Here is a 12699-nt window from a genome sequence, read left to right on the forward strand (position 1 = left end):
CACCCACCCACTCACCCACTCACCCACCCACCCACCCACTCACCCACCCACCCACCCACTCACTCACCCACTCACCCACCCACTCACCCACCCACTCACCCACCCACCCACCCACTCACCCACCCACCCACCCACTCACCCACTCACCCACCCACCCACTCACCCACTCACCCACCCACTCACTCACCCACTCACCCACCCACTCACCCACCCACCCACCCACCCACTCACCCACCCACCCACCCACCCACCCCCCACCCACCATATCACACAGTTTAGATGATAATCGTCACTATCACTTGGTGTGAGTGGGTCGCTGGGTTCATCGCTGAGTTCAGTGACCGATGCACCACCACTCCCCATCACCACCCACGTAGAGACTCATAGAGATACGTAGAGATACATAGAGATACACAGAGACTCATAGAGACTCATAGATACTCATAGAGATACATAGAGACCCACAGACACCCAGAAACCCACAGAGACCCACAGAGACTCATAGAGACCCACAGAGACTCACAGAGACCCATAGAGACACACATAGACCCACAGAGACTCATAGAGACCCATAGACACCCAGAAACCCACAGAGACCCACAGAGACTCATAGAGACCCACAGACACCCACAGAGACTCACAGAGACCCATAGAGACACACAGAGACCCACAGAGACTCATAGAGACCCATAGACACCCAGAAACCCACAGATACCCACAGAGACTCATAGAGACCCACAGACACCCACAGAGACTCACAGAGACCCACAGAGACTCACAGAGACCCACAGAGACTCACAGAGACCCACAGAGACTCACAGAGACCCACAGAGACTCAGAAAGACCCACAGAGACCCGTAGAGACTCACAGAGACCCACAGAGACTCACAGAGACCCACATAGACTCATAGAGACCCACAAAGACCCACAGAGGCCCACAGAGACCCACAGTGACCCACAGAGACCCACAGAGACACACACAGACCCACAGAGACACACAGAGACCCACAGAGACCCATAGAGACCCACAGACACACACAGATACCCATATAGACCCATAGAGACCCACAGAGACCCACAGAGACGCATAGAGACCCACAGAGACCCATAGACACCCAGAAACCCACAGAGACCCACAGAAACCCACAGAAACTCATCGAGACCCACAGAGACCCACAGAGACTCAAAGAGACCCATAGAGACACACAGAGACCCACAGAGACTCACAGAGACCAACCGAGACTCACAGAGACCCACAGAGACCCATAGAGACCCACAGAGACCCACACAGAGACCCACAGAGACTCACAGAGACCCACAGAGACCAACAGAGACTCACAGAGACCCACAGCAGAGACCCACAGAGACACACAGAGACCCACAGAGGCCCACAGAGACACACAGAGACCCACAGAGACCCACAGAGACTCACAGAGACCCACAGAGACCCACAGAGACTCACAGAGACACACAGAGACTCAGAGAGCCTCAGAGAGACTCAGAGACTCACAGAGACCCACACAGAGACCCACAGAGACCCACAGAGACACACAGAGACACACAGAGACCCACAGAGATACACAGAGACCCACAGAGACCCACAGAGACACACAGAGACACACAGAGACCCACAGAGATACACAGAGACCCACAGAGACCCACAGAGACACACATATACCCATATAGACCCATAGAGACCCACAGAGACACACAGATACCCATATAGACCCATAGAGACACACAAAGACACACAGAGACACACAGAGACACACAGAGACCCACAGACAACCCACAGAGACCCACAGATACCCACAGAGACGCATAGAGACCCACAGAGACTCACAGAGACCCACAGAGACCCACACAGAGACCCACAGAGACACACACAGAGACTCACAGAGACCCACAGAGACACACAAAGACCCACAGAGACCCACAGAGACTCACAGAGACTCACAGAGACCCACAGAGACACACACAGAGACTCACAGAGACCCACAGAGACACACAGAGACCCACAGAGACCCACAAAGACTCACAGAGACACACAGAGACTCACAGAGACTCACAGAGACCCACACAGAGACCCACAGAGACCCATAGAGACTCACAGAGACGCATAGAGACCCACAGAGACCCACAGAGACTCCCAGAGACACACAGAGACCCACAGAGACCCACAGAGACACACATAGACACACAAAGACCCACATAGACCCACAGAGACTCACAGAGACTCACAGAGACTCAGAGACACACAGAGACACACAAAGACTCATAGAGACCCACAGAGACTCACAGAGACTCATAAAGACCCACAGAGACTCATAGAGACCCACAGAGACCCACAGAGACCCACAGAGACTCAGAGACACACAGAGACACACACAGACTCATAGAGACCCACAGAGACTCACAGAGACTCATATAGACTCATAGAGACCCACAGAGACTCATAGAGACCCACAGAGACCCACAGAGACTCCCAGAGACACACAGAGACTCACAGAGACACACAGAGACTCACAGAGACTCACAGAGACCCACACAGAGACCCACAGAGACCCACAGAGACTCATAGAGACCCACAGAGACCCACAGAGACTCCCAGAGACACACAGAGACCCACAGAGACCCACAGAAACCCACATAGACTCACAGAGACTCACAGAGACTCAGAGACACACAGAGACACACAGAGACTCATAGAGACCCACAGAGACTCACAGAGACTCATAAAGACCTACAGAGACTCATAGAGACCCACAGAGACCCACAGAGACCCACAGAGACTCAGAGACACACAGAGACACACACAGACTCAGTGAGACCCACAGAGACTCATAGAGACTCATAGAGACCCACAGAGACTCATAGAGACCCACAGAGACCCACAGAGACTCCCAGAGACACACAGAGACTCCCAGAGACCCACAGAGACCCACATAGACACACAGAGACCCACATAGACCCACAGAGACTCACAGAGACTCACATAGACTCAGAGACATACAGAGACACACAGAGACTCATAGAGACCCACAGAGACTCACAGAGACTCATAAAGACCCACAGAGACTCATAGAGACCCACAGAGACCCACAGAGACCCACAGAGACTCAGAGACACACAGAGACACACACAGACTCATAGAGACCCACAGAGACTCACAGAGACTCATAGAGACTCATAGAGACCCACAGAGACTCATAGAGACCCAGAGACCCACAGAGACCCACAGAGACTCCCAGAGACACACAGAGACCCACAGAGACACACAGAGACCCACATAGACACACAGAGACCCACAGAGACACACAGAGACTCACCGAGACCCACAGAGACTCATAGAGACCCACAGAGACCCACATAGACACACAGAGACCCACATAGTCCCACAGAGACTCACAGAGACCCACAGAGACTCATAGAGACCCACAGAGACTCCCATTCATAAATTCTGCGGACGTGGGAATCGAAACGTTTCGATTCCGCATCTGTCGATTCCCTTCCCTCGCTCCACGGTAAGGGAGTCGGTGACTGACGGGAGTGAATCGATTCCTGTTAATCGTCTAAAGAGAATCGATCTATCGATTCTCCCCCTCAGTCTGTCCTCACTGAGCGAGGAGTTGCATCAGTGAGGTCACGTGGCCAGTGGGGGGCGGAGTCTCGGGGGGGAGGGGCCTCACGCCCGCCCCTCAGCCAATGGGTGAAGCCGGTGACGCACTAATATATGCGACGTCATTAACATAATTTATGCGAAAGCGAGACGGTGCATAATTAACATAATTTATGCACTTTTTTGCAGTACACGCAATTAGCATGCCGTTGTTATTTAACATAATTTTTTTAATATTTTTACATAATTTACGATATTTAGATAAATCACGGATTAATTAATTAACTGAATTGATTACATTAACATAATTAATAATACAATGAGCTAAGAATGTCTGTATGTGTGTGTCACGCGCGTGACGTCACTCCGCAAGCCACACCCCCTTCATTAATATTCATGAACGGGTGGATTTTGACGCTCACTCAGAAGAAATTGGAGGGGAAATTTTTAAAATTGGTTCTTTCGGTAAAGTCACGTAGAATGGAAATAATAAAGTCATAAAAATTTAACATAATAAAATAATAGAATTCTCACGACTTTTATATTTAAGCTTAAATATACGTTGCCAAGTTTGGTGGTGTTTCATTCAGACGCTGTCTCTCCGACAGACCTGTGATAATTTTATTGTTTTAATCTCATTACTTCCCTTCTACGTGGCGACTTTACCGAAAGAACCAAGAAGATTAAAATAAAACAATAAAAATAAAATAATAATTATTATCATTTTATTTTGTTTTGTTTCATTAAAATAAGACAATAAAAATAAAATAATAATTATTATTATTTTATTTTGTTTTGTTTCATTAAAATAAGACAATAAAAATAAAATAATAATTATTATCATTTTATTTTGTTTTGTTTCATTAAAATAAGACAATAAAAATAAAATAATAATTATTATCATTTTATTTTGTTTTGTTTCATTAAAATAAGACAATAAAAATAAAATAATAATAATTATTATTTTATTTTGTTTTGTTTCATTAAAATAAGACAATAAAAATAAAATAATAATAATTATCATTTTATTTTGTTTTGTTTCATTAAAATAAGACAATAAAAATAAAATAATAATTATTATCATTTTATTTTGTTTTGTTTCATTAAAATAAGACAATAAAAATAAAATAATAATTATTATCATTTTATTTTGTTTTGTTTCATTAAAATAAGACAATAAAAATAAAATAATAATTATTATCATTTTATTTTGTTATGTTTCATTAAAATAAGACAATAAAAATAAAATAATAATAATTATTATTTTATTTTGTTTTGTTTCATTAAAATAAGACAATAAAAATAAAATAATAATAATTATTATTTTATTTTGTTATGTTTCATTAAAATAAGACAATAAAAATAAAATAATAATTATTATCATTTTATTTTGTTATGTTTCATTAAAATAAGACAATAAAAATAAAATAATAATAATTATTATTTTATTTTGTTATGTTTCATTAAAATAAGACAATAAAAATAAAATAATAATAATTATTATTTTATTTTGTTTTGTTTTATTAAAATAAGACAATAAAAATAAAATAATAATAATTATCATTTTATTTTGTTTTGTTTCATTAAAATAAGACAATAAAAATAAAATAATAATTATTATCATTTTATTTTGTTTTGTTTCATTAAAATAAGACAATAAAAATAAAATAATAATTATTATCATTTTATTTTGTTTTGTTTCATTAAAATAAGACAATAAAAATAAAATAATAATAATTATTATTTTATTTTGTTATGTTTCATTAAAATAAGACAATAAAAATAAAATAATAATAATTATTATTTTATTTTGTTTTGTTTTATTAAAATAAGACAATAAAAATAAAATAATAATAATTATCATTTTATTTTGTTTTGTTTCATTAAAATAAGACAATAAAAATAAAATAATAATAATTATTATTTTATTTTGTTTTGTTTCATTAAAATAAGACAATAAAAATAAAATAATAATTATTATTATTTTATTTTGTTATGTTTCATTAAAATAAGACAATAAAAATAAAATAATAATTATTATCATTTTATTTTGTTTTGTTTCATTAAAATAAGACAATAAAAATAAAATAATAATAATTATCATTTTATTTTGTTTTGTTTCATTAAAATAAGACAATAAAAATAAAATAATAATTATTATTTTATTTTGTTATGTTTCATTAAAATAAGACAATAAAAATAAAATAATAATTATTATTATTTTATTTTGTTTTGTTTCATTAAAATAAGACAATAAAAATAAAATAATAATAATTATTATTTTATTTTGTTTTGTTTCATTAAAATAAGACAATAAAAATAAAATAATAATTATTATCATTTTATTTTGTTTTGTTTCATTAAAATAAGACAATAAAAATAAAATAATAATTATTATTTTATTTTGTTATGTTTCATTAAAATAAGACAATAAAAATAAAATAATAATTATTATTATTTTATTTTGTTTTGTTTCATTAAAATAAGACAATAAAAATAAAATAATAATAATTATTATTTTATTTTGTTTTGTTTCATTAAAATAAGACAATAAAAATAAAATAATAATTATTATCATTTTATTTTGTTTTGTTTCATTAAAATAAGACAATAAAAATAAAATAATAATTATTATCATTTTATTTTGTTTTGTTTCATTAAAATAAGACAATAAAAATAAAATAATAATTATTATCATTTTATTTTGTTATGTTTCATTAAAATAAGACAATAAAAATAAAATAATAATTATTATTATTTTATTTTGTTATGTTTCATTAAAATAAGACAATAAAAATAAAATAATAATTATTATCATTTTATTTTGTTTTGTTTCATTAAAATAAGACAATAAAAATAAAATAATAATAATTATCATTTTATTTTGTTTTGTTTCATTAAAATAAGACAATAAAAATAAAATAATAATTATTATTTTATTTTGTTATGTTTCATTAAAATAAGACAATAAAAATAAAATAATAATTATTATTATTTTATTTTGTTTTGTTTCATTAAAATAAGACAATAAAAATAAAATAATAATAATTATTATTTTATTTTGTTTTGTTTCATTAAAATAAGACAATAAAAATAAAATAATAATTATTATCATTTTATTTTGTTTTGTTTCATTAAAATAAGACAATAAAAATAAAATAATAATTATTATCATTTTATTTTGTTTTGTTTCATTAAAATAAGACAATAAAAATAAAATAATAATTATTATTTTATTTTGTTATGTTTCATTAAAATAAGACAATAAAAATAAAATAATAATTATTATTATTTTATTTTGTTTTGTTTCATTAAAATAAGACAATAAAAATAAAATAATAATAATTATTATTTTATTTTGTTTTGTTTCATTAAAATAAGACAATAAAAATAAAATAATAATTATTATCATTTTATTTTGTTTTGTTTCATTAAAATAAGACAATAAAAATAAAATAATAATTATTATCATTTTATTTTGTTTTGTTTCATTAAAATAAGACAATAAAAATAAAATAATAATTATTATTATTTTATTTTGTTATGTTTCATTAAAATAAGACAATAAAAATAAAATAATAATTATTATTATTTTATTTTGTTTTGTTTTATTAAAATAAGACAATAAAAATAAAATAATAATTATTATCATTTTATTTTGTTATGTTTTATTAAAATAAGACAATAAAAATAAAATAATAATAATTATCATTTTATTTTGTTATGTTTCATTAAAATAAGACAATAAAAATAAAATAATAATAATTATCATTTTATTTTGTTTTGTTTTATTAAAATAAGACAATAAAAATAAAATAATAATTATTATTATTTTATTTTGTTTTGTTTCATTAAAATAAGACAATAAAAATAAAATAATAATTATTATCATTTTATTTTGTTTTGTTTCATTAAAATAAGACAATAAAAATAAAATAATAATTATTATCATTTTATTTTGTTATGTTTCATTAAAATAAGACAATAAAAATAAAATAATAATTATTATCATTTTATTTTGTTTTGTTTCATTAAAATAAGACAATAAAAATAAAATAATAATTATTATCATTTTATTTTGTTATGTTTCATTAAAATAAGACAATAAAAATAAAATAATAATTATTATTATTTTATTTTGTTTTGTTTTATTAAAATAAGACAATAAAAATAAAATAATAATTATTATCATTTTATTTTGTTATGTTTTATTAAAATAAGACAATAAAAATAAAATAATAATAATTATCATTTTATTTTGTTATGTTTCATTAAAATAAGACAATAAAAATAAAATAATAATAATTATCATTTTATTTTGTTTTGTTTTATTAAAATAAGACAATAAAAATAAAATAATAATTATTATTATTTTATTTTGTTTTGTTTCATTAAAATAAGACAATAAAAATAAAATAATAATTATTATCATTTTATTTTGTTTTGTTTCATTAAAATAAGACAATAAAAATAAAATAATAATTATTATCATTTTATTTTGTTATGTTTCATTAAAATAAGACAATAAAAATAAAATAATAATTATTATCATTTTATTTTGTTTTGTTTCATTAAAATAAGACAATAAAAATAAAATAATAATTATTATCATTTTATTTTGTTATGTTTCATTAAAATAAGACAATAAAAATAAAATAATAATTATTATTATTTTATTTTGTTATGTTTCATTAAAATAAGACAATAAAAATAAAATAATAATTATTATCATTTTATTTTGTTTTGTTTCATTAAAATAAGACAATAAAAATAAAATAATAATTATTATCATTTTATTTTGTTTTGTTTCATTAAAATAAGACAATAAAAATAAAATAATAATAATTATTATTTTATTTTGTTATGTTTCATTAAAATAAGACAATAAAAATAAAATAATAATTATTATTATTTTATTTTTTTATGTTTTATTAAAATAAGACAATAAAAATAAAATGATAATAATAATTATTATTTTATTTTTTTATGTTTTATTAAAATAAGACAATAAAAATAAAATAATAATTATTATTATTTTATTTTGTTATGTTTCATTAAAATAAGACAATAAAAATAAAATAATAATTATTATCATTTTATTTTGTTTTGTTTCATTAAAATAAGACAATAAAAATAAAATAATAATTATTATCATTTTATTTTGTTTTGTTTCATTAAAATAAGACAATAAAAATAAAATAATAATAATTATTATTTTATTTTGTTATGTTTCATTAAAATAAGACAATAAAAATAAAATAATAATTATTATTATTTTATTTTTTTATGTTTTATTAAAATAAGACAATAAAAATAAAATGATAATAATAATTATTATTTTATTTTTTTATGTTTTATTAAAATAAGACAATAAAAATAAAATAATAATTATTATTATTTTATTTTGTTATGTTTCATTAAAATAAGACAATAAAAATAAAATAATAATTATTATCATTTTATTTTGTTTTGTTTCATTAAAATAAGACAATAAAAATAAAATAATAATTATTATCATTTTATTTTGTTTTGTTTCATTAAAATAAGACAATAAAAATAAAATAATAATTATTATTTTATTTTATAATGTTTTATTAAAATAAGACAATAAAAATAAAATAATAATAATTATTATTTTATTTTTTTATGTTTTATTAAAATAAAACAATAAAAATAAAATAATAATAATTATTATTTTATTTTTTTATGTTTTATTAAAATAAGACAATAAAAATAAAATAATAATAATTATTATTTTATTTTGTTATGTTTCATTAAAATAAAACAATGAAAATTAAATAATAATAATTATTATTTTATTTTGTTATGTTTCATTAAAATAAGACAATAAAAATAAAATAATAATAATTATTATTTTATTTTGTTTTATTTTTATTATTTTATTATTTCCCTTCTACGTGACGACTTTACCGAAAGAACCAAGAAGATGAATCCCTGCAGCTGCAGTCACGAAAGCAGCTTTACATCGAAAATTACAGCATTGTTAGCAGCTTAATTATAACATTGTTAATATATTAGTTATAAAATTGTTCAGAGATTATAACATCTTCTTGGTTCTTTCGGTAAAAGTCACGTAGAAGGGAAATAATAAGATTAAAACAATAAAATTATCACGACGTTTCGGCCACAATACCGACAGACGCTGTTCTTCACCTGACGACGGCTGCTTGCGTTGTGGCCGAAACGTCGTGAGAATTGTATTTTATTACGTTTTATTTTTATTGTTTTATTATGTTTTATATTCATTATTTTATTACGTTTTATTTTTATTATTTTATTATGTTTTATATTCATTATTTTATTACGTTTTATTTTTATTGTTTTATTATGTTTTATATTCATTATTTTATTATGTTTTATTTTTATTGTTTTATTATGTTTTATATTCATTATTTTATTATGTTTTATTTTTATTAGGTTTTATATTCATTATTTTATTATGTTTTATTTTTATTGTTTTATTATTTCCCTTCTACGTGACTTAACTTTTTATCTTTTTGTTTTTATTATTTTATTATTTTATTATTTCCCTTCTACGTGACTTTATTTTTTATTTCCTTTCTACGATACTTAATTTTTTATCTTTAATTAATTATTATTTTATTATTTCCCTTCTACGAGACTTTCTTTTAATATTTTTTTATTATTATTTTATTATTTCCCTTCTACGAAACTTTACCGAAAGAACCAAGAAGATGCATTTTATTGCTGTCACCAAATCTTCAAATCGAAATGTTTTTTTGAGTAAATATTACAGCATCCGTCCCAGGACGGGCAAAGAAGCTAGTTTAATTGACATAAATTATACCGCGAGCTTAATTTACGCCGCGATCGCAACGTATTTAATTCACTTAATCCATCACATTAACATCACGTCTTCACATTAACATAATAAATATGATTAACATCAATCTCTAAATTAACATAATTCGCCCCGCCCACCACCCCATCGGACGTGGAGATGAACCAATCAGCGAGCCGGATTTGTTGCCACGGCGAGGAGGGGCGGGTGGGGTGATCCGCGTGACGTGGCACAATGGCCACGCCCATTGTCCCCCCCTGCCCCGCCCCACTGGACCGGGATGAACCAATCAGCGAGCAGGATTTTTTGCAAGTTGAGGGGAGAGGAGACAGAAAGGGAGGGGGGGTGTGGACGGAGATGAACCAATCAGCGAGCCGGATTTTTGCAAGTTGGTGGGGGGGGAGAGAGAGGGGGGGGGGTTGGGGGAATAAACCAATCAGCGAGCCGGATTTTTGCAAGTTGGTGGGGGGGGGGAGAGAGGGGGGGGGATGAACCAATCAGCGAGCCGGATTTCTGCAAGTTGGTGAGGGGGGGGAGGGGTGCGTGAGAGGGGGTGAACCAATCAGCGAGCCGGAATTTTTTTGTGAGGGGGAGGGGGGTGGGGCCGTAGTGACGTCACTCCCCCGCTGTCTATATAAGGAGGAACGCCCCGCCCCCCCCGGCCACTTTGCAGTCGGATCTGCGTGAGAGACCCGCCAAGGCTGTAACAGAGACTCCGTTATCGATTATCGATCAATAACTATTGATTGTGATTGCTGCTGATTAGTGACAGCTGATAACGGTGATCGATCTGCAGAGAGCCGTCTATCGCTTTGAGAGAGGTAAGCCCCAGAGCTGAGCAGCTTCTGACATGCTGCATCAGACGTCCGTTATCGATTATTGATCGATATTATCGATTGTTATTTTTGCTGATTAGTATAATTAGTAGTAAGTAACCACCATCTTACCATCGATCGCCATAAGAGAGGTCAGTTGGCAGAGCTGCGTGAGATACCGCAAGGCTGTACAGATACTCTGTTATCGATTATTGATCAATATTATCGATTGTGATTGCTACTGATTAGAAGTAAGTGACGACTTTCTACCAAGTCGTCAAATCATCACCAGGGAGGTGATTTCCATAGCGGAGCTCCGTTCGAGACAGCCAGTCTGCAGAGAGAGAGAGAACTCCGTTATCGATTATTGATCAATATTATTGATTGTTATTTTTGTTGATTAGTATAATTAGTAGTAAGTAAGCACCATCTTACCATCGATCGCCATAAGAGAGGTCAGTTGGCAGAGCTCCGTTCGAAACCGTCTGGCTGTACAGAGAGAGAACTCCGTTATCGATTATTGATCAATATTATCGATTATTGGTAACGGTGAATATCGACCTCGTCGTAAATCGTTAATCGAGAGGCGAGTTCCATAGCGGGGAGCTCTGTTAGAGACCCTGCACACAGAGAGAGAGAGAACTCCATTATCGATTATTGATCAATATTATCGATTATTGGTAACGGTGAATATCGACCTAGTCGTAAATCGTTAATCGAGAGGCGAGTTCCATAGCGGGGAGCTCCGTTAGAGACCCTGCACACAGAGAGAGAACTCCATTATCGATTATTGATCAATATTATCGATTATTGATCCACGATCAATGCCGCCGCAGAGATCCGCGATGGGAGACGACAGAGAGGTGATCAACTTCGGGGCGGGGCCTTCTAAGCTCCCACGCCCGGTGAGTGTGACGGGGGACGGGAGGTGATGCCTGCAGGCCTTACACCTCACTGTACGCGGCACTGTACACGGCACTGTACACACCACTGTACACTTCACTGTACACGACACTGTACACTTCACTGTACACGACACTGCGCACACCACTGCACACTGCACTGTACACGACACTGTACACAGCACTGTACACCTCACTGCACATTGCACTGTACACGACACTGTACACACCACTGTATACAGCACTGTACACCTCACTGTACACAGCACTGTACACCTCACTGTACACAGCACCACGTGTCTGTGTGTGTGTGTCTGTGTCTCTGTGTGTGTGTCTCTGTGTGTCTCTGTATCTGTGTGTCTCTGTGTGTGTCTGTGTCTCTGTGTTTATCTGGGTGTCTCTGTGTCTCTGTGTGTGTCTCTGTGTCTCTGTGTCTCTGTCTCTGTGTGTGTCTGTGTCTCTGTGTTTATATGGGTGTCTCTCTGTGTGTGTGTGTGTGTATGTCTGTGTGTCTGTGTTTATCTGTCTGTGTGTGTCTCT

General features: G+C 31.5%; 1 protein-coding gene across 1 annotated transcript in view; it reads left to right on the forward strand.

Moving 5' to 3' along the window:
• Positions 1-11105: 11105 nt before the first annotated feature.
• PSAT1 (phosphoserine aminotransferase 1) overlaps positions 11106-12699 on the forward strand; it is a 10896-nt gene continuing 9302 nt past the window's right edge. Inside the window, exons 1-2 of the mRNA XM_078624062.1 lie at positions 11106-11263; positions 12094-12162. Coding sequence (XP_078480188.1) covers positions 12103-12162 — 60 coding nt within the window. The 5' untranslated portion in view covers positions 11106-11263; positions 12094-12102. The remainder of the gene's footprint in view (positions 11264-12093; positions 12163-12699) is intronic.

This window comes from Lampetra planeri, unplaced genomic scaffold (genome assembly GCF_965212315.1).
Source record: "Lampetra planeri unplaced genomic scaffold, kcLamPlan1.2.h2 scaffold_594, whole genome shotgun sequence".
In the NCBI taxonomy this organism is placed as follows: Eukaryota; Metazoa; Chordata; class Hyperoartia; order Petromyzontiformes; family Petromyzontidae; genus Lampetra; species Lampetra planeri.